This window comes from Hemiscyllium ocellatum, chromosome 3 (assembly GCF_020745735.1).
Source record: "Hemiscyllium ocellatum isolate sHemOce1 chromosome 3, sHemOce1.pat.X.cur, whole genome shotgun sequence".
In the NCBI taxonomy this organism is placed as follows: domain Eukaryota; kingdom Metazoa; phylum Chordata; class Chondrichthyes; order Orectolobiformes; family Hemiscylliidae; genus Hemiscyllium; species Hemiscyllium ocellatum.
The window spans coordinates 27,223,652-27,247,950 of NC_083403.1; the positions used below are offsets into that span (position 1 = coordinate 27,223,652).

General features: G+C 43.1%; 1 protein-coding gene across 1 annotated transcript in view; it reads left to right on the plus strand.

Moving 5' to 3' along the window:
- The window catches only part of kif6 (kinesin family member 6), a 541,049-nt gene that overhangs the window by 378,074 nt on the left and 138,676 nt on the right, over window positions 1–24,299 (plus strand). The window contains exons 14-15 of the mRNA XM_060854513.1: window positions 1,337–1,439; window positions 20,532–20,587. Of these exons, the coding sequence (XP_060710496.1) occupies window positions 1,337–1,439; window positions 20,532–20,587 (159 nt within the window). The remainder of the gene's footprint in view (window positions 1–1,336; window positions 1,440–20,531; window positions 20,588–24,299) is intronic.

Sequence of the window (24,299 nt, forward strand, 5' to 3'; positions counted from 1 at the left end):
AGATATTTGACTTCCCTGTCAGCATGTGCTTCCATTCAATATGCTAGCCGCACAATGTCATTTATACCCAACACCAGGTTATAGTCCCAACAGGTTTAATTGGAAGCACACTAGATTTCGGAGCGACGCTCCTTCTTCAGGTGATTGTGGAGAGCTCGATCGTAACACATGATTATAATGGTGGTTGCTTTAGGAAATAAATGCTACCTAGCTCACAACACCCACATTCCATTAGCAAAGAGAAGAAGAAAGATTAGAAAAGATGGGAGGTAGTCCCACTGGAGTAAAAACATTGGCATTGGCTGGTTGGCTGAATGATTTGTTTCTGTGCTACATTTCCTCCATAATGCTATTTGGTTCTGAGATCACAGTTCTCAAAGTTTCAACTAATGTCATTGAATGATAATCACCCTGTATTGAATTTTTTAAAAATCAATAAATAACCTTAGATTCAAAACTAATTGCAGCCTGACTGTTGCTAACTCACTAACAGTCTGGAAACAAATCTGATGGCTTTTGATTATTTTGTTCCTGTAAACACCTAAAACCTCTGGTCACCATTTCCGATGTTGTAAAATTTTGTCCACCCCCTCTTTTCCCCCGTGTTCTTCTACCTGCATGAGACCTTCACTGTATTGTTCTTTCTTCAAAAGCTCTTTTATGGTATCAGAATTTGTTTATAAAAAGAGAAAAGCTTGCCTAATTGCATTTCATTAAAAAATCCTTTCATTATGGAAAAAAGTCTTAGTTTGACAGCTTCAAATATATTTGCATGATTACAATAGTGGTTGCTTTAAATGCTACCTAGCTCACAACACCCACATTCCATTAGCAAAGAGAAAAAGAAAGATTAGAAAAGATGGGAGGGGGTCCCACTAGAATAAAAACATTGGCATAGGCATAAGGAAGGGCACAAAGAAGAGGTATGTGTCTATTCCTAGCTTACCTCAGGCCCCTGCTTTTTACGTGGATGTACCTTGAGCAGTTTTTGCATTGTGCCACGTCTTAATACAGTTCTCAAGAAGTTTGGGCACTTGCTCTGATGACAACATTGGTATAAAAAAAACACATAACTTGGAGATGATTTCTGTGTAACAGTGGTGTAGCAAATTTCTTGCTTAAGCTTTGACTTTTCTATGAAGTGAAATCACCAGAAATTTAAAATATCTGCTGATTTTGGCAGCAGGCTGAAAATGACGAATATTCTTTGCACCTCTTTTGTTAGTTGATAGTTTTGATTTTGTGGCTGTGACATTTCTGTAATCAGCACCATGCGATGTGCTACTAATCACAAAGTGTGCTCATTTAATTGTTTTGGCTTCCATCTATTCCACAGCAGGGAAAATGTCACTTGGACGTCAGGAGGCTTTTGAGATCTTCAAAAGAGACTGTGCTGACAGTGTAACCATTGAAGACAACAAACAACTTCTGAAGCTGCGGTGAGTCACTTCTGAACAGTACCTGATGATGCAGTAAAAAGGGAAGACTGTCGTTTGTTCAAAGATTAGTCATTAGCTTTTCGACACACTAAGGCAATCAGCATGATGAACACAGTGACAGCTTTTGAAAAACTATTGAAATACACCGTTATTGATGATGAATGGGAATGTGAAAGTCAGAATACAAACAGATCAGTCACAGTCTTATTGAAGGGCAAAGCTGGCTTGAAGGTTTGAGTGGCCTACTCCTCCTTATTCAAATTATTATATGTGAATATCTTTGGCGGAATGGCACTCTTTGCGCTGTTGCTTACATGTTCAACCATGCACATTGAAGAAGAAAATGTGCAAGAGTTGCACATTTAAAGCACTAGTCACAATTATCTATTTTTCCAAAGTGCCTTGAATTAACCTTAAACTATTTTTTTTGTCTAAATTGTGGTGTGATACCTTGTTTTTTTGGAAACTAAGTGAAGTATCGGTCCTGAAGCAAGAGGTACTTCCTTTCCAGGGAGGGCCTGGTTATCTTGCATAATAATATTCTTCTCAGCTCATTGCATTTGCACACATAAGTAAAATACCAAATATTATGAGCAGGTCACCAGGGATCTTTTAGGTGCTATAGTTTAAAAAAAAAATTCCCAGCCAGTACCTTTCTCTCTTCAATCTTTGATTATCTCTCAACCTCTGTTAGTTGCCCACCTCCTGGAAATGTCTGAGAGCAGAGAGGAAGTAGCACCATGCTTGACTGATGCCTCATCAGATGTTCTCCTACAGTATGGGAGAGGAAGGACGTACTGTTACTACCGAATGGCAACAGAGTCCATTCCAACTGACCAAGGTCCTTATGGAGTCAGCACCCATGACATCATAAGAGAACTTGGTTCCAGCATCATGAAAAGATGAAGGATCTGCTGTGCTCTGCCACTGTCTACTCAATGCCAATGTGTACTCATAGATTCATGAAGCATTATAAGTTTGTCATGGCACAGGATTGTCACATACAAGATTGGTGCCAGCCATCTCCATCAGGTACCTCATGTGCACTGAATGTGGCTCAGTTAACGAGTGTAGACAAGAAGGAGGCTTGAAGAACACAGCAAGCCAGGCCGAAGCAAGAGTTGGAGAAGTCAACGTTCTGGGTGTAACCCTTCTTCAGGACTGGGGTGGATGAAAGGGGAGCTGCAGATAAAGGGGAGGATGGGGGAGGGTTTTGCGTGGGAAGAGAGGTGGAGTGATGAGGTAGGGATCAGTGAACACAGGTAGAGGGTATGATCTGGTTGATCGATAGAGCAACAATATAGTACTTCTTGCATCACAAGTAGGATGGGCTACCACACATATGCCAGGGTTCACATGAAAACATAAAAGCAGCTACAATGCTCAGGAGCTCATGCACTATTAGCTCACTGACCCCTCATCTCTACTCTGGGAACTTACAAATGTGATACATTTTCTGCAAAGGATTGTAAGAGACAAGGGTGCAACCACAAAAGGTGGTTTTTGTATAAAAACTTCAGAGGTATCTCAGTCACACTCATCATATACTGTTTATTGCCTTTAATCCATTCTACTCTTTGACAAAATGAAAGCACTATTCATTCAACATACTTAATCTTCACATATTCCAAATTGCATTCTCATAGCAGTAATACAAAAATAAGTCATTCACCTCTCAGTCAGTGGAGCTGAATGCAGCTCATCTGGCCTTGTTAATGTCTCTTAATGCTTCTGTCTGTACAGGCGTAGAGCATGCACAGTCAGTACAAAAGCGTAAAGAGGATTGGGAGAAATGCCAGGTATATGACCCTCTTCAAGGAGCAGGCAGTGGAACTGGCAGGAGGGCAAGGAGGCTGTGCTTGTGCAGAAGGGTGATTAGAACATCTATCTGGTGAAAACGCCTTCATTCTGCCATTCCCAACCTAACATGAAGCAGCAACGTCTTAAAATAACTTAGGGTTATGGATGGTACCTCCCGACACTAAGAAATCTTAATATTTTCTCATGTAGCCTCCAGTTTCCAATCCCATACCTGAAAACAAAAAAAGAAGAGAACTGTTCCCCTGGTCCATTTCTATCAACTTGAACTCCACCTCTAAGGATGAAGAGTTGCCAACTTCAAACGAAGAAGGCATGTGGTATGCTTTCCTTTACTGGTCAGAACGTTGAGTATAGGAGTTGAGAGGTCATGTTGCGGTTGCAACAGAGCATTGGTCACTTTTGGAGTATTGCATGCAATTCTGGTCTCCTTCCTATCATAAGGATGTTATTAACCTCAAAAGAGTTCAGACAAGATTTACAAGCTTGGTGCCAGGGTTGGAGGATTTCAGCAACTTTTTCACACAGAGGATGGTACATGTATGAAATGAGCTGCCAGAGGAAGTGGTGGAGACTGGTACAATTACAACATTTAAAAGGCATCTGGATGAGTATCTAAATAGGAAGGGTTTGGTGGGATATGGGTCAAGGACTGGCAAATGGGACGCGTTTAATTTAGGATATCTGGTCGGCATGGACGAGTTGGACCAAAGGGTCTGTTTCCGTGCTGTACATCTCTATGACTCTCTGACTCTAGAAGACATTCCTCCCCACCCTTCATCAGCACAGAGACATTTACTTTTGTGGGCAGTCTATGTAGAGAAAGGGTTAGTGTCAAATTCTGATGGCCACTGCACTAAAAAGGGCCCAAGGTTTGTGCAGAAACTTATAGCCAAGGGCTTTGACTCTCAGAGGACCACTGGACAGCATACCCCTACCAACCTCAGTTCAGATGATAAATCTTTGGACCTGGATATTAATGAGGTGATGAAGATGTTTAGACAAGGAGGACAATGTCAGCAGAGTTGTAGATTAAAGCAAACTGCCATGGAGTCTGCCTGGGTTTGTCTGCTGTTGTGGCTTCAGCTGGAGGCAAATGGATGTCTCACGGTGGTTACTTTGGAGAGCTATCTCCAGCAGTGCAGTTAGTGTCTGCTGGTTGTGCATGTTAACTTTCACTCCATCACTCACAAGACATGGATATATTCATTCACTGGCTAAGGAAGAGCCTGAGTATTTTGGCTCTTGTCTCCAAGTGTCCATCCTCTGAAGGGGTGAGGGTGTTGCTAATGTACATGGATAGGGAGGAGAAGCAACAGCCAGCCAACCAGAGTTTGTCATCTTTAAACGAAGAACCAAGCACTGTTCACAAACAAAGCACTGTGTGTTATATTACAATGGTCACTTTCTATTTATTAAGGTTTCTGACTGGTTATAACAGAAAGAGAACCAATCTTAACTGGTTTTGATCACTGTAGGCATCACTTACATATCATGGGGAATTGTACACAGAACACTGCTAGTCTCTGTTGCCCTCTTGAAGAAGGGTAAAGTCAAACCCTAATCTAGATGTTTGAGTTGGAGAGTCACACAGCATTGTATAGGGTCTCTGCTTCTCTACAATAAACAAATATACCTTGTTCACTAATGTTGGAGGAAGGTATTGATACTGCTCACTGGGATAGTGTGAGAAATCAAGTCCTATTCCCAGAATTGTCACAAAAATTAAAGATTGTATCCATGTTCTTAAAATTTCCCAATTTAACTCTCCTTTTAGACCCAGATTAGCAGAATGAATTAGATTTCTGTAATTACCAAGAATTACTAATTTTGCAAGTGAATAAGTTCTAGTTACAGGTGGACAGCTATGAATTGTCAACAAGTAACTCTCCTCATTAAAACTCTACTCCTATTATAACACCCCTTCTTCCCCCCACATGCAAGCATACAGACAGACTCAGTCAAAAACATGGTATTATGGGTGGAAGGAATGTTTGGAAAGCAGTTCAATGTCTCTGTCAACAGGATTCACTGAGGTGAATCTTTTGCTTGTAAGGACTTGCCGTTCATCAATCTCTCTGTCTCTCTGTCTGTCTGCCTCTCTCTCTCTCTCTCTCTCTCTCTCTCTCTCTCTCTCTCTCTCTCTCTCCGTTCAGATGTTTTCCACTTATTTGCAGGAGGCACAGAGCAACTGGTTCACAAATTATTAAGTTGCTGACTTATTGGTTAAAACTCATAGCTGAGTGCAACTGCTGAAGGAAAATAAATTAGCTTTCTTCAGGTTTTAGGTTTTTTTTAATGCAGAGGAAAGGACAGCATCCCCTCTTCTAGAGGTTTTTGAATTACATCATTCCTAGCCAAAAGCTTTTCAGTTACAGATAAGCAAGTCACATAGTTGCTGGCAGGCAGAAAGCCTTGGTCATCAAAAACTGGTCACAACACCACAGACCAATCAGCATCTTGTTGCCAGACAATTCTTAACTTTATACTAAAGGGATCAAATCGTGGTAGGGAAAAGCAGGAACAGCTATTGCCTTGGATGATCATTTATAATCATAATAAATGGCGGAGCAGGCTGGAAGGACTGTATAGCCTATTCCTGCTCCTAGTTACTATGTTTCTATACGTACCCCTGGTACTTGTTCACCTGTAAGTAAACATCTCTCACTGATTGAACTAACAACAGCGTATACCCTTATAATAAGCGTGGGATAACTTGATTGTAAAAGATATTAAAAAGGTAAAAGTATTGATCCAATCTCTCCTTATGTAATAAACCTGCCGACCCAGGAATCAGTCTTGTGAGCCTCTGCTATACTGTATAGCAAATGTGTTTTTCTCAGTACGTAGGCCAAAACTGTACACACTACTCCAGGTGTGAGGCTATCATGGCCCTGTACTGCTGTAGTAAGACCTCCTTGCTCCTGTACTTGTACCCTCTTGCAGTTAAGGTCAACAGACCATTTTGAGACAATCACAGAGAATGCTGGAGAAACTCAGTATCTGTGGAGAGAAATAGTTTACCATTTCAGAACTGCATCGCAGTATTATTCAGATGGTCTCAATTCTGTAATTCCAAATATAACCTGCCCTGTCTCTTTATTGCATCTTAAGTAAATCATTAATCTCATCTCAGTATACTAACCCAAGATAAATAATGACATTGAAGTGTCTGTAATGAGATCAGCCAGATGGACCTAATAGAATTGGGGCTGTTAATCTGGTCCAATCAGGGAGCCCTGACTGACAGATAAAAAGCGGAGTGTCAGAGATTCTGGCACTCTGAGAGCTGACTCTAAGGAGGCAGTAGTAGAGTCACGGACCTCTCCTGTGTAAATAAGGAGTGACTTGGGAACAGGATGCCAGCCTCTGTGGAGTTTTCAGTGGCAATGAGAGTAAAGCACGCTCCTGACGAAATCCAAATACAACTGTCATCTTTGAGTTGGGTTAAGCATTTCTTACATCGTGCCTTTGTTTAGGAAGCTTGAACTCATTTGACCTTGCTGTCGAAGACTGGTCCCAGTATGTGGAAAGAATACATTACTTTTTTCCAGGTAAACAACATTATGGCAGAAGAAAAACAATGAGTAATTTTCTTGACAGCTGTGGATCCACAGATTTTTCTGTTATGAGGAGTCTAACTTTCCTGAGGTACCAGATATTAAAACCTTTCAATAATTGCAGGATATAGTTAAGGAATATCATGGCCGTGAACCTCCTCTAATTCTGAGACCCTATTGTTTTTACTCGGCATTTTGAGAATCAAGTGAATCCATATCAGGATTTTGACTAGGGTCAGATGACAGGCAGACTGTGAATTTGGTTTAATCCTTAACCAGAAAGTTAGGAACCATTGGTTTGAGGGATTAATGATGTAAGTATACAAAAGCACCAACTAGTTGAAGCCCAACTGCACTTAAAACAGTCAGTACAATTGGTTTTATCATTGAAAAATGCAGCAAGTGAAGCATAGGAGTTGTGGGGTGTTCTAATGGAAGTGGACACTCTTGCCAGTCTAACTGAGCTTGGAAAACATCACTTGAGTAGAGGCAATCGCCCAGCCTCACTCAGGATATATTCTGACCAGAAGGACTAGACTCTCTGTCGGCCCACAGCAAAACCCCACAACAAAGCCAAGCCTCGGCCAAACAGTCAAAGTTTTCTTCAGGATCCTGGGTGGCAGACCATTGTAGTTGCCATTGGTATGCAGACTCGAGACAGCAAGAGTCTGCCTAGACCTAAACTGAGTAAGAAAACTTATAGGCTGGTATCCAGGAGAGTGCACACCCTGGAAAGTCCACCTATATCTGGTTTGGAACAGTTAAATTGCTTAGCAACATCTACATCAGAACTAATCAAAATAAACATCTGGTTAAATGGTCATCCAGTTCTACTGGAGGTCAACACTGGTGTGGCTGTATCACTGATCACAAAACACGGTTTTGGGTTGTAAGTTTGCTCGCTGAACTAGTAGATTTGTTCTCAGATGCTTCATCACCATTCTAGGTAACATCATCAGTGAGCCTCCAATGAAGCTCTGATGTTCGGTCCTGCTTGCTACGTGTGTATGTCTTGGTCTGTTGTGGTGAATGAGATCTGTTGTGGTGAGTGAGATCAAATTGTAATTCTTTTTATGAGAAGTTGGTAAATGGGTTCCAAGTTGGTATGTTTGTTAATGGAGTCCTGGTTTGAATGCAAGGCCTCTACGATTTTCCAGGTGTTTCTTTGTTTAGCCTGTCCCAGGATGGATGTATTGCCTCCAGTCGAACTGGTGTCCCTCTTCATCTGTGTGTATGGATGCTAGTGATAGTTACTCATATGTTTTGTTGGCGAGTTGGTGCTCATGTATCCTGGTCACTAGTTTCCTGCCTGTCTGTCCAGTATTGTGTTTGTTGCAGTCCTTGCAGAGTATTTTGCATGTGATGTTCGTTCTGCTGGTTCTTGGTACGGGGGTCCTTTAAATTCATCAGGAGCTGTTTTAGTGTGGTGGTAGGTCTGTGGGCTACCATGATGCCTCAGGGCTGGTCTGGTCATCATCTCCGAGATTCTTTAATGTATGGCAGGGTGGTTAGAGAATCTGGACATGTGGTGTTTTCTTGTTTAGCTCTGTTGTGTAGGAATTGGCGGACTGCTCTTATCAGGTACCCGTTGTTCCTGAATACGTTGGAACGGTGTTTGTCCTTGGCTCCTCGTAGTTCCTGGGTGCTGCGTTGTGTTGGGGCTTGTTTAAATAATGTCCTAATGCAGTTCCACTTGTGGGTATTGAGATGATTGCTCCTGTAGTTGAGGATCTGGTCAGTGTGTGTGTGGCTTTCCTGTAAACACTGGTCTCCAGCTCTCCATTGTTTTTTTGTTTTATGATGATATCTAAGAAGGGAAGCCTGTTGATGTTCTCTTCCTCTTTAGTGAACTTTATACTGGTAAGAATGTTGTTTATGTGTTTTTGGGTTTCTTCTAATTGTTGCATTTCATGATGACAAAGGTGTCATCCACATAGTGGACCCAAAGCTTGGGCTGGATCATGGGAAGGGCTGTTCATTCTAACCTCTACATAACTGTTTCTGCTAAGAGTTCTGACATTGGTGACCCATAGGCACCATGTTGATTTGTTTGTAGATCTTGTCATTTAAGGTAAAATGGATTGTGAAGCACAGGTCTACTAGTTTGAGGACGCTGTCCTTGCTGATGGAGTTGGTGCAGTCAGGTGTTTGTATTCTTGGTTCATCTAGCAGTAAGGCCAGTGTTTCTTTGACTAGGGTAATGTTTATTGATGTGAATAGGGCTGTCACATCAAAGGAAACCATGACCTCACCATTCTCTACCTTGGTGTCTTTGATATTAAGAAATTCCTGGATGGAATGGATAGTGGCTTGACTCTTCTACTAGGTGTTTCAATTTGTGTTGCAGTTCCTTTGCTAGTCTGTATATCGGTGTACCGGAAAGTGAGACTATGGGTCTGAGGGGGGCCTCTTGTTTATGTACCTTTGGTAATCCATAGAAATGGGGTGTGTTGGGATTCTTCAGGTTTCACTCTTTGGAGGTCTGTCTTGTTAATTTCATCTGTCTTGTGGAGTTTCCTCAGGGGTGCTGTCAGACAATTTTCTAGCTGTGGGGCGGGTCCATCGCCAACTATTGGTAGGTGTAAGTATGTGTGAGTAGTGTGTTTGCTTTAACAATGTATTGTGTTCTGTCCAGGATGACGGTGATGCGATATTTCTCTTTTCTGAGTCCTTCCAGATCTTTCCAGTGTGTTGAGGATGTTCCCTTCTTTCTTTCTGCTTAGTGTCGGTGCTACTGTCTATCTGATGGACTGCTGGATTTCTTCCGTAAATCTGTTATCTTTCAGGGTGGATTCCAGTGCTGCGTCGCTGTGGTTGAAATTTATCCCTCGAACTAGGTTGTTTTTTCTGTGTCTGAGAGAGGTCGGTCCGACGGGTGCTTTATCCAAGTCTCTGAATTGTCCGTGTTATTGCTGTGTGTGAGCTTGGCCAGTTTTTCTTGTAGGGCTAGTCTTTTCTTTGTCTTGGTCTGCTGTTGTTTAGTGTTGATGGTTTGTTCTAGCGTACTTGTGCATTTGAGTGTCATATACAAGGACTGCAACAAACATTACATTGAACAGATGGGCAGGAAACTAGCCACCAGGATACACAAGCACCAACTAGCCACCAAAACACATGACCAACTATCACTAGTACCCATACACACAGACAAAGAGGGATGCCAGTTTGAACGGGACAATACATCCATCCTGGGACAGGCTAAATAAAGACACGCACAGGAATTCAAACCGGCACTCCATTAACAAACATATTGGTTTGGACTCCATTTAGCAACTTCTCAGAAAAAGAACTGCAAGTGATATCACCCACCAACAGACCAAGACACATAAATAACCAGCTGGACAGAACATTGGAGCTTCATCGGAGGCTCACTGATGATGTTACTGAGCATGGTGATGAAGCATCTCCCAGCTCACCGAGCAAACCTAGAACTTGACCCACAACCTGAGGTATAAATCTTCTCCAAAATCGTAAACAAATTTTTAATAAACTTTGCTCAAGGCTTCCAGCCCTTTTGTTTGTGCAAGACTTTGGCTAGACTGAGAACCTATACAAGCAAACCTTTACAGATTAAGGAAATGATTTCAGTTCTAGTCTGTTATTAAAAACAGCCCATTTAGTTACCACTGATTGTAGTAAAAGGCTCCGGCCTAAGCATGACAGATTCACCTAGATTGCCTCAACACTTGTCAATGAGAGAACGACTGCCTGGCTGAACACCTATTTAAATACCCGCATGTCTTCCTTGAAAGTCTAGGAGCTATCAGAGTAGCCAAGGCTACTGTGCATATTGACCAGGAAGCAATTGCACAATTCTGCAAGATCCACCCAATGCCACTTGCCTTATGGGCAGAAGTAGCAGCAGAAATCAGAATGCTGGGAAGTGAAGGAATCACGAAATCAGTTCCAATTTGCAAAATGGGCAGCATAGGTCATACTGATTTTGAAGTCTGATGTGTCAGTTCGCCTTTGTGGGGATTTTAATCAAATGGTAAACCACGTTTTGTAGCTGGATAAATACACAATCACTTGGAGAGAGGATTTATACACAAAACTGGCAGGAGGACAATCCTTCACGAAACTGTACATGAGCCATACATACTTGCAATTGCATTTAAATTAGGATTCCCAAAAGTATGCTCCGTTAATATTCATAAGGGGTTGTACAACATATGAGATTGTCATTTGGGGTATTGTCAGCCTGTTGAATTTTTCAGTAGTGGATTCTAATACTAAGTGCTTACAATTACAAATTAGAATACTGTCCAGGAGAGAAAGTGAAAACTGCGGATGCTGGAGAGCTAGAGTTGAAAAGTGTGGCACTGGAAAAGCATCAGGCACCATCTGAGGAGCAGGAGAGTCGGGCATAAGCCCTTAATAAGGAATGTGGTGGGGGGTAAGGGTGCTGAGTGATAAATAGGAAGGTGGGGATGGGGCTGGACAGATGGAGCTAGGTAGGCGATAGGTCCCCCGACCTTAAATTCTTCTGGACCATCTCTGACACCTCCCTCTTCTTGCTGGATCTGTCCATCTCCATCAATGACGACTGACTTCACACTGACATTTTTTTTTACAAATCTACCGACTCCCACAGCTACCTGGATTACACCTCTTCCCACCCTACCTCTTGGAAAAATGCTATCCCGTATTTCTAATTCCTCCGCCTCCACCACAGTACACACCAGATGGCCTCCTTCTTTAAAGACTACAATTTCCTTTCCCACGTGGTTGAAGATGTCCTCCAACGCATCTCATCCCCATCTCGCACCTCCGCCCTCAAACCCTACCCCTCCAACCATAACAAGGACAGAACCCCACTGGGTCCTTACTTTCCACCCTACCAACCTTCGCATTAACCGCATCATCGGCCGACATTTCTCACACCTCCAAACGGACCCCACCACCAGAGATATACTTCCCTCCCTACGCCTTTCTGCTTTCCACAAAGACCATTTCCTCCGTGACTACCTGGTCAGGTCCACGCCCCCCCCCCCCCCGCCCAAAACAACCTACCCTCCCATCCTGGCACCTTCCCCTGCCACCGCAGGAATTGCGAAACCTGCGCCCACACCTCCTCCCTCACCTCCACCCAAGGGCCCAAAGGAGCCTTCCACATCCATCAAAGTTTCGCCTGCACATCCACCAATGTCATATATTGTATCTGTTGCTCCCAATGTGGTTTCCACTACATTGGGGAGACTGGATGCCTTCTCGCAGAGCACTTTAGGGAATATGTCCGGGACACCCGCAGCAATCAACCTCATTGCCCTATGGCCCAACATTTCAACTCCCCTCCCACTCTGCCGAGGACATGCAGATCCGTGGCCTCCTCCACAATCGCTCCCTCAACACCTGATGCCTGGAGGAAGAACACCTCATCTTCTGCCTCGGAACACTTCAACCCCAGGGCAGCAATGTGGACTTCACCAGTTTCCTCATTTCCACTCCCCTCACCTTACTCCAGTTTCAACCTTCTAGCTCAGCACCATCCTCATAACCTGTCCTACCTGCCAATTTCCTTCCCACCTATCCGATCCACCCTCCTCTCTGACCTATCACCTTCATCCCCACCTCCATCCACCTGTATTCTTGGCTATCTTCTCCCCAGCCCACCACCCTCCTATTTATGTCTCCACCCCGGAGGCTCTCTGCCTTCATTCCTGAAGAAGGGCTTTTGCCCGAAACATCAATTTTCCTACTCCTCAGATGCTACCTGATCTGCTGTGCTTTTCCAGCACCACTCAAATCTAGACTCTGATTCCAGCATCTGCAATCGTCACTTTTGCCTCATTGATTTTAACCTTACTGCGAATCCTCTTGCAAGGATGTAGGTGAGGGGTGATTTTGATAGGTCAGGAGGGTGGAGTGGATAGTTTGTAAGGAAGATGGACAGATGGACAGGTCAAGAACATGGTGCCGAGTTGGACGGTTGGAGCTGAGATGAGTTGGGGGGAGGGGAGATGTGCAAACTAGTGAAGTCGACATTGATGCCATGTGGTTGAAGGGTCCTAAAGTGGAAGATGAGGTGTTCTTCCTCCTTGGATTTGGTGGTGGAGGAGGCTCAGGACTGGCATGTCCTTGGTGGAGTGGGAGTATCACAGTTGACAATATCAGGCTTTGGAGGCATGAAGATCCATTCCCATCAAAACTGAAACAACTGGTGGTGTTTGAGCAAACCAAAGGGCCATCACAACTAGACATGAAATCTTTTTGGACCTGGAGAGAACAGATCGCAGTAGAGGACAGCACATTTTTGTAGGAAGCAAGAGTGATTGTCCTGGGTGAAAGTCACCGCCAGATACTGGCTGAACTCCACAGGGTCATCCAGGGGTCTCCAAAATGCAGATGTTTTTGTGACATTATATCTGGCGACCCTGGATGAAGACAGCTGCATTGGAGAGGCAGTGCCCAGAGCGCCAACAAGGACACAAATTATTGCCAGTAACTCGTTGGAATGGTTAGGTAAACCTTGAATTTGGTTGCATGTCAACTGTGAACGCCCTGTCATTGGCTCAATGTTCTTCGTCATTGTAGACTCCCAGTCAGTGTCTTTGGATGTAACTAGAGTCCATTTGTCAAACACGAGAATTTTTAATGCATCATTTGCCAGCAGAGGATTTCAGTATTTCCTAAAGTCGACTAGGAATTGACATAAAAGGACAGCTCCGTACTATCTATCATCCAAATGTCTAGCAGAAAGAGTAGACCTAACTTTGAAGGCAGACTTGGACAAACAGCCTGCAGTCTCACGAGATTCAAAAATGTCCAGGTTCCTATTGATTATAGGATCACCCCTCATGTAACTATAGGGGTTGTACCAGCAGAGTTGCTAATGGGGAGAAGACTCCGGACCTGGGTGGGGAGGGTGAAGGCATCAGGCATGCCAATGCAGACACAAGGCTCCCCCGAGCAAGAAAGAGAGTTTGATACAGGGGACAAAGTTTGGTGTAAGAACCACAGAAAAGACCCTACATGGGTAAAAGGCATGGTTGACACAATTTCAGGACCAGTGATGTATGAAGTTCAGGAAGGTGTAACAGTCCGGAAGATGCTTACGGACCATATGAAAGCCGTGAATTCACAGTGTGGGAACAAAACATGACCTGCCCCTCAAAGTCAGAAAGGCTGCCAAAACCCATGGGTTTACCCTGTCCGTCAAGCATTGACCAGTCCTCTGAATCAGAGATGGACATGACAAATGTAGTTGCCTCAACACCTTTGCCACCAGAGGAAGAGAGTGACCTTTTAACAAGGCACTCCTGGCACAGAAGGCGAGCTGCTGTGTGTTACAGGAGCCGTATCGAACGCCGAGTCAGAGGTGATCAGTTAGCTGGCATGGTAAGTTATTATAAAGGCGAGGTGGTGGTTTCATGGTCATATCACTGAACTATTAATCCAGAGATTCAGGCTAATTTTCTGGTGTTCCGATTTCAAATTCCACCATAGCTATTGGGGGAATTTAAATTCAATTGATAAATCTGAAATTGGAAGTTCAACTCCACAATATGGAAAGAATGTGATTGGACTGGAGGGGCTGCAGAGGAGATTCACTAGGATGTTGCCTGGAATGAAAAGTCTGTTATGAAGAGAGAGTCAATAGGCCAAGGCTCATTTTTCTTGGAACAGAGGAGACTGAGGCAGGATCTGATTGAAGTGTACACATTCATATCTTGATACACAGATTCCAATCTGTAACTGGAAGATAACCATTTCAAGATGGTCGCCGAGGAGTAGGCAATACTCAGGGTCCTAAGCCTGGGGCTTACCTCTCCTTTTTCCATCTGCTTGTGTTTTACTTTAATTTTCTCTTCCTTTTTACCTGCAACCTATTCTAAAAGAGGAAAGACTTAACAACCATCTAGGTTTGTTCAATATATCATTTCAGTTGCATGACACTGTAATCTTTTGCTATGGGTGTCTTATGGTCCTGCTCCACAACCACTTGATGAAGGAACAGCACTCTGAAAGCTAGTGCTTCCAAATTAACCTGTTTGACTATAACCTGGTGGTGTGTGATTTTTAACTTTGTCCTCCCCAGTCCAACTCAGGCTCCTCCTTCATTTCAGTCTTACCTTTCATCAGTGAGATGGACCCAGCAGCAAGAGATGGCACCTTAAAGAGTGGGGACTCCAATGTTGGTGGGTCTGGAAAAGCAGTTGGGCAGTGGCAGCGTGAAGTCTTGATCTGGAGCAGTAGATAAAGAACAATGATGGACACTCTTTCAGTTATATGCATTTATTTTTAATTTTTGTGTTCTTTTTAGTTATTCAAAATGGTGCCACACCATAGTGATAGTTGAAGCCTTTCACTGTATCTTCCCTTAAATACAAATCACAATGAATCGATTAATTTAATTAATCAATCAAAATTGTCAGAGGCATAGATGGAGTATATCATGAGACTCTTTTCCAGATGTCAGATGTGTCTAAGACCAGACAGCATAAGTTTAAGATAAAGAGCAAATAGTTTAGAGGAAATGTGAGAGAGAATTTTTCATCCAGAAAGTGATAGACATATGGAACGTGCTGCCTGAGAGGCTGATGGAGGCAGATACTCTCGTGACATTTAAGAAGCATTTGCATCATCACCTAAAATGCCGGGCATAGTGTGCTGTAGACCAAGTGCAAGTAAATGGTATTAGTGTAGCTTGGTATTTGTTGGTCAACATTGATGTGGTGGGCCAACAGATCTGTGTGGCTCATTGATGGTGTCATGACTACAAACTCACAGCAGTTTAGTTTGCTCTTACTTAACCTCAGAAATGGCCTAGCAAGCTACTAACTGGGGACCCAAATACTGACCTTGGTAATAGTGGAAGGTAATAACAGGTTGTTAACAAAACATGATGTTTCTTCAATTTCAGTGCTTTGCACACTGTCGCCAACAGCAGCTTCTCACCAGTCCACTCATGACTTTTCTGTAATATTGCTGTTTGATTTTTCTTATCCTCAGGTCTACTCTATAATACAGTCATAAGTCCACCTCTGTCCATCCTGCCCCCAGCCAAGCTTACGTCTTTCATGGGATGTTTCTGTCAAATATCTGTCTCGGGGCCCTTCTCTTGCTTTCTCTTCCATATGCTGCTGCCTACCTGTCTCAGGTTCCTGCTTTCATCCACTCCTCTGGCTGCCTGACTTGGAATCTGTGCTCCCCTGCACTTCTCAAGTTGAATAAATTATAATTGAACAGCTTTCATACCTGGTGACAATTGAAAAATGAAATATTATTACATCAACTGAAAAGGCTAAGGAAAGCTCACAAGGCCCATGAACCTCATCCCCCCCCCCCCCCCCCCCCCCCCCGAAAAGACAGATTGAAGTGTGCAGTGGCATTTTTAGTAGCCCCAATATTTCTTCTTCACCAGATTATTTCAACTACTTATTATTGCCTGAAGAAGAATGATTCCAGCCTGAGACAATTTCCGACATGTACTTAGAATTCCTGGGACTAATATTTAATATTAGCTATGTGAGTCTGGCAAAACTTGCCAGGTTCATTTACAACTTTAATAACTCATCATGCTTTTATGCACTTACCATGACATTGAAAATAAGAACCCAACCATACTGTGCTTTTAAATGAATGTGGTCAGATTATCATTACCACAACTGTAACTGCATTACTAAGCCGAATTAAAGCTCATTAATCACTCCCATTAAAAATTGCTGTGGGAAACACAGTATTATTTCTGTCTCATGTGAAACATGTAGTATGATTAAAAAAAAAATCTGTCCATGTCGTGTTTTGGGTAAATGGTCCCAATATTCCTTCCCAGCTCAATCAGTCTGCTGTATAATTTCTGGAATTAAGGGTTTTGTGGAGTTGAGCTTTGACGGGCCACATGACCTGTACTTATTCCTTCTAATCTTTAATTTTCCAAGCATTGTCAACTGGTCAAATGTATCCCATTACACTCTCCTGTTTTCTGGTTGTGTTGTAGGGCGAAGAACCTGATTTCTGATCTTACAATGGAAATGGTGACCAAAAGGTGAAGTCAACCATGTTGGCTTCCCACATCACACATCTTCAGTCTTTAGATTCAGTTGGGATCTGGTGTATTGGTAGAGCTAGCTATGCTGATGACTAAAGTTATACAGGCCTTCATATGATAAGTGCCACTCTTGGGGTATCAGGAACTTGACACAGGGACTAAGGAGAATAATTTAGTAAAGTCTTCACTGCTTATGATGTTTCTTTTCTACATTATCAAGATTAAATGGAGACTGGCTTTGCAGAACTTCTGTATTCAGTTTGATAGCATTACCCTAAACTTCCAGTTGCCAACTTATTTTCCTTTAAAACCGAAGGAACTGCAGTTGCTGTAAATCAGAAACAAAAACAGAATTTGCTGGAAAAGCTCAGCAGGTTTGGCAGTGCCTGTGGAGAGAAATCAGAATTAGCGCTTTGGGTCCAGTGACCCTTCCTCAGAACTGATGGCATCCAGGAAAATGTCTGTTTTCATGCAAAAGGTAGGGTAAGGGGAAGGGCTGAGGGTGGGATAGAGCCCAAAGAGAGAGAACAGCTGGACAGACAAAGGAGTGGATAATGATCTGGCTAGGAGGGTGAATAACTGTTAATGGGGACTATAAGTTACTAACAATGGGTTGTGTGTAATAACAGACAATGTGATAACAAGGCCTGGTGTATGAGGATTGGGGTAAGGATGTAAGAGAGCTCAAGCTCTCGAGTTGTTGAAGTCGTTATTGGGTCCAGAGAGCTGCAGGGTCCCCAAGCAGAAAATGAGATGCTGTTCTTCTAGCTTGTGCCGAGCTTCTCTGGAGAACTGCAGCAAGCCTGAGAGAGAGATGTTGGCCAGGGAACAAGGTGTCTTGAAATGGCAGGCAACTGCAAGTTCAGAGTCTGTTCTGCGGACAGAATGTAGGTGTTCTGCTTCATCTGGAAAGTGTGTTTGGGCCCTGAGATACTGATTAGGGATGAAGTAAATGTTACACCTTCTGCAGTTGCAGCGAAAATGGCATGGGGCTGTGTGGGGGATGTTGGGAGTGAAGGAAGAGTAGACCAGAGTGTCCTGGAGAGAGCAGTCCCTGTGGAAGGCTGACAAGGAAGGGGAGGGGAATATGTGGCCTGAGGTAATGTCTCGCTGGACTTGGCAGAAATGACGGCTCATGTTCCTCTGGAGGTGGATGCTGGTGAGATGGTCGGTAAGACAAGGGAAGCCCTGTTGTTGTTGCAGGAGGGTGAGAGCCAAAGTGTGGGAGATGGGTCAGAACCAGCCGAGAGCCCTATCAGCAACATTGCTGGGGAATCTTCATATGAGGATGGAGGTGGACATTTCAAAGGCTCCCTTGTCAAAGTTGGCGTCATCAGAACCTTATTTCTTCACCTTGCTCTAACTCTAACCTTACTGTTTCTGGCTTGCTGCAGTGTTCCATTGAAGCTTAGTGCAAGCTCAATGATCAGCATCTCACCCTTCGACACTGAACATTCGTTTGGATTGGGTCAGAAGCCATAGGTTATAGTCCATCAGGTTTATTTGAAATCGCAAGCTTTTGGAGCACTGCTCCTTCATTAGGTAAGGTGAAGAAAAGCACACCAGTACAATTTATAGGCAGAGAAACCAAATGATCATACAAATGGTGTGAGTGGAGTGTCAGTAGGATAAATAACAAGTCTCTGCAGGTGATCAAAAGTGTCAGACGGCATGAGTAAAGTGTCAACAACTGAACAGTAAGTGAAGGGATGACCTATGATCTGATTGAGGCAGAGCGATAATTCCAAAAATGTAGGATGGCACTGGATTCAAATTAAATGGCTGGAATGACACGATAGGTATGAGAGTCACATGCCATGGGACTAACCAAAGTAACAAGTAATCCAAAACTGTACAAACTAATTAAAGGTAGAGAGATCATAACAAGTTATCAAGGTGATGATGTCAAAACAGGGCAGTAAGGAAGATTTTACAAATACAGAACAGTGTGGTGGGGTTACATGTAGCGCGACATGAACCCAAGATCACGGTTGAGGCTGTCTTCATCGGTATGGAATTTGGCTATCAGTTTCTGCTTGGCAACTCTGCGTTGTTGTGTATCTCGAAGGCCACTCTGCAGGACATTTACCCGAAAAATCATGTTCATGTCATGTTGGCGAACCAGGGCAAAGCCAGCTTGCACCAATTTGTGTTCTTTCATGCATTCAGTTCACATTGTGAATCCTAGCATTTTCTGCTTTTATTTCAGCTTTCAACATTACAGTATTTTGTTTTCTGACTGACAAAGATGTCACCAGAGAAGCCTGGACTAGCCTTAAGAATGGTGGGGAAGAGGCTTTTTGTTGGCTACCCTTCATGAGAGGGAGATACTGTTGCTGTATCCAAATGATCACTAGCATTTTTCTTTGCCAGTGCTACTTAGCTACTCTCCCAATGACCTCAAAAGATCCGATAGAGCCACCACACTGGTGGTCCTGTCTCAAAGATGTAAGTGCCCAGGTGAAATCCTCAGATTTTCATCCTTTGCGTGTGTGCTGACAGCCCCTTTTCATGAACAAGCAACCACTTTTCAATAGGAAAAATCTTTGTTGATTTTTCAGAATTGTACTGACTTTGGCCAGGTACTGATTGTTCTGGTTTAGGTTACTTCTCCAGATGGCTTTGGGGATTAAGAGGTTAGGTTTTTTTAATGTCCAAGCACTCCCATTGTTCGATGTTGGGGGGAAAAGCCTCTCTTTTAAAAAACAATCATATTTTAACAGCTTGTCCACTGAGACCTGTTAGATTTCTGTTGGCTGAGTTAAGCACCGAAATTAGTTCATTTTGGAAACGTCAGCCAAGAGTTGAGCGTTTGTGAAGTGTATCTGGTTCCTACCACATGACAGTTCATCCGGAGACTAGAGAAAGCTTGTGATTTGTCTGATTACAGTTTAAATATATTTATACAGCAATGACAATTTGCATTTGTATCACAGTTTTAATGACACACTCTCAAGCAGTTCACAGGATCGTTATCAGCAGAATTTGCCATCAAGACACGTACAGAGATTTTGGGATAAATGATCTTGAACTTTGTTCAAGGATCATATTAAAAGAAGAGAGAAAGGTGGAAAGCTTCAGGGATAACATTCCGGAACTCAGGGGCTTGGTGGCTTCCTGTGGTTAAATGAAACAAAGAACTGTGAACGCTGGAGATCCGAAACAAAAACCGAGAGAGCTGGAGAAACTCTGTGGGTATGGCAGCCTCTCTGGAGACAGAAACAAAGTTAACGTTTGAGCCTGGTATGGCTGTTCTTCAGAACATTCTTCAAAGTCATGCCTGACTCGAAGTATTAACTCAGTTTCTCTCTCTACCGATGCTGTCAGACCTACTGAGTTTCTCTAGTATTTTCTGTGCTTGTCTCAGATTTCTAGCGTCTGCACTATTTTGCTTTTACTCAGTACCACTAATGTCCAGTCCAGTTTTCTGACATCCACGCCAGGAATGACTTAAGTATCCACTTGCTGCTGTTAGCAGGTAAATTAGCCCCAGTGTTAAATTCAAGATGAATGTACTTTCAGGATTCAGTTCTGCCACCTGTTTGATTAAAGAAAGTGAAAATATAACATTTGAGAATGCTAGTGAAAAACGGAGTTGAAAAAAATTAAAATTAATTTGGTTTATATCTGTGAGTGTGAATTTATTTATCATGGATATTGCCTAGTTTGTTATCTTAGTTTCATTCTTTTTTTCACTGTCTCCAATCTATTTTATTTCACCAGATTCACAGAAGCAAAGGCACTTGGAGAGAAAGTGAACCAGTCCAGGAATAAGATTAGTGAGTACCGACATTACATTCAAATGGTATAATATTCCAGAAATCCTCACTGATGCATGTAGGATCAGAAAAACAAAGGTGAAGGGAATATAATTGGCTAACCCCTGAAAACAAGTCACAGATTGTGATTCATAACATGACCATCTCCATTCATTGCATTGAAGGCAACATGTCAAATTTGTGCTGCCTGCTGTTTCAGATATTTGCTGCATGTAGCTGGCATGCCCTGTGCTGTTTATTGACCGCATACATCAGCACAGGAACTGACAGCATGAATTGTTTGTGTTACTTAAAAGAAGCTTGGGACTCTTAAAGTGAAGGTGCATTGTGGATGAGAGCTGTTCTGGGAGTCATTGCGCTCACATTTTGATTGAAGACGCAAGAAATTGAGCACCAATGTTTTCTTGCAATGCACTGGAGACCTTGGTGGGGTAATGCTTCATATCCAGGGTCACCAATGCAGACAGGCGAAGGGGGGGGGGTGAATCTGCATCAAGTGAAATACTGGGTACAAATACCCAGGAGTTGAGGTACGAGGAGAAGGGATTCAGACATTAACTTGCTGGAGACAACAGTCACTGACTACTTTGTGTTTAGTGGAGTCACATGAAGACTTTGATCGGCCAGTATAGTAGCAGCTGATGGTTGTATGTAGCCAGATGCTTGATGTCTGGAAAGCTTATCATAAAACCTCTTCTCAATGACAAGGAGAATGGGATTTTCCCTCACTACCTTAGTGAAGGATTTTGTGCAGGATCTAGAACCTATTCTCTCCAATGTGGGATAGGTAGTCACTTACACCAACACGCTTGAGGAATTCACCATGTTACAGTGAATAATAGCTGATGCCACAGCTCACGTTGTGGCTTATGTGGCTTTCATCACAGTCTTCAATACTACTAAACTGTCTGATCAGAGCTAGTGAATACGGAAGTGTGGTTGGATTAATGATGTCAGTGATAAATTAATTGATTATAACCCAAGTAGAAAGGGACTGTCGATGTTGATGCTGTTTTTCTTCATGATACTAAATGAGTATTTTGCGTCGGTGTTTACTGTGGAGAAGGACATGGAAGGTAGAATGTGGGGAAATACATATTGACACAAGGATCGATGCTGGGTCCACTACGTTTCGTCATTTTTATAAATGCTTTGGATATGAACATAGGGGTTATAGTTAGTAAGTTTACAGATGACACCAAAATTGGATGTTTAGTGAACAGTGAAGAAGGTTACTTTAGGTTACAATAGGATCTTGATCAGACGGGCCAATGGGCTAAGGAGTGGCAGATGGAGTTTAATTTAGATAGAAGTGAGGTGCTGCATTGTGAGAAAACAAATCATAGCAGGACTTATACATTTAATGGTAAGGTCCTAGGGAGTGTTGCTGAACAAAGACCTTGGAGTGCAGGTTCATAGTTCATTGTCAATAGAGTCACAGGTAGATAGGATAGTGAAGGAGGTGTTTGGTATGTTTTCCTTTGTTGGTCAGAGCATTGAGTACAGGAGTTGGTAGGTCATGTTGCAGCTGTACAGGATGTTTGTTAGGCCACTTTTGGAATATTGCAGGATTCAGAAAAGATTTACAAGGATGTTGCCAGGGTTGGAGAGTTTGAGCTATAGGGAGAGGCTGAACAGGCTGGGGCTGTTTTCCTTGGAGCATCAAAGGCTGAGGGGTGACCTGGTAGAGGTTTATAAAATCATGAGGGGCATGGATAGGATAAATAGACAAGGTCTTTTCCCTGGGGTGGGGGAATCCAGAACTAGAGGGCTAGGTTTAATGGTGAGACGGGACAAGATATAAAAGGGACCTAAGGGGCAACATTTTCACGCAGAGGGTGATGCATATATGGAATGAGCTGCCAGAGGAAGTAGTGGAGGCTGATACAATTGCAACATTTAAAAGGCATCTGAATGGGTATTTGAATAAAAAGGATTGAGAGGGATGTGGGCCAACTGCTGACAAATGGGACTAGATTAGGTTGGGATATCTGGTCAGGATGGACGAGCTGGACCGAAGGGTTTGTTTCCGTGCTGTACATCTCTATAACTCTGTGTTCCTTCAGTTCCAGTTGTAATCCTTCACTCTCTTCCAGCTGCAGCCTGGAGGAAGCCAGGTGATGCTATTGCTCTTCTTTCAGATTGCAGTTGTGGTTACAGTAAACATCAGTTTTCAATCAAGATTTCTTTTGTAAAGCCTGGACATCTCATGCATTATTCGTCCCTGAAAATGAGATAAGGGAATTGCAGCCAGAACATCCTCTGTGAACGTGGCCTCCTGATGAAAGACATTTTACCCCCATCCCCTCCATCTCCCTCTTGTAGCAGCTTGTCCCGTCCGTGTGGTCTTTCTTCAAGCTCCACATTATGGTAGATTCCCAAAGAAAACTCTATTCGACCACTGACATCTGGAAGCAACTTGTTTCAGCACAAGATTTAAATGAGCAAAAGAACATTTGAAACCAGCCAGCTCACAACAGCAGACTACTGAAATTCTAGCCAAATACAGAAACAGTTCAAAAATATGAGCAGTTGTACCATCATGCAACTAATCTGAAAATAGTCTATTTAAATAGCACTGGAGGGGCTCCTTAAATTTATTTAATATGTGTTCAGCTGTGTGAGGTTAACATGCAACATCTATACTATAACTTCCCAAATTGATTTCACTGGCATTAAATCAGGATTGTACACTCATTAACATCAAATATTACCTGCTCTGCTTGCTGTTTGTGATTGTTACGTGTGGTTTGCACGTCGACTATGCCAGTCCTTTCATGACCTCAATGTCTTTGTCTCGGTCTTTGTGGATGCCCATCAAAGTAGATGGATACGCATAGAGTTCATTCTTCAAACTCGGGGATAACAACGTAAAAGGTGCAGGCATTGTTTGCAATACATGGACTCCCAGAACAATGGTCACAGACAATAAGACATTATTTACCTGCAGGGATTTTGAGTATTTCCTGAAGTCAAACGACATTTGGCATGTTCAGATAGCTGCATGCCATCTGTCAACCAATTTTCCTGTGGAATGAGCAGAGAGAATCCCTACAGTGTGGAAACAGGCCCTTTGGCTCAACAAGTCCACATTGACCCTCCAAACAGTATCCCACCCAGACCCATTCCTCTATTACTCTACATTTACCCCTGACTTATGCACCTAACCTAACATTCCTGAACACTATGGGCAATTTAGCGTAGCCAATCCACCTAAACTGCCCGTCTTTGGAATGTGAGAGGAAACTGGAGTACCCAGAGGAAACCCATGCAGACACTGAGAGAATGTGCACACTCCACACAGTCACCCGAGGCTGGGATCAAACCTGGGTCCCTTGCGCTGTGAGGCAGCAGTGCTAATCACTGAGCCACCGTGACACCCACATTGAAGACAGACTGAAAGAAACATCCTACAGTTTCACTTGATATCAAACTGTCCCGGTTCCTGTTTGATTATGGACTACCCCTCATGCAACTACAGTGACAGCAGAGTTATTGATGGGACGAAGACTCTGCACCAGGTTAACTCAATATTCCTGGACCTGGGAGCGATTGTGAAACGGCATCAGGAAATCCAATGCCAGCCACATTCCTCCTCTAAGCGAGGGAGGCAATTTACTTCTGGAATGGGGTTTGGTGTTGAAACCGTGGAAATGGCCCAGCGTGGGTATGAGGCAAGGTTGAAGGGAGGTTAAGTTCACATGACGTACAA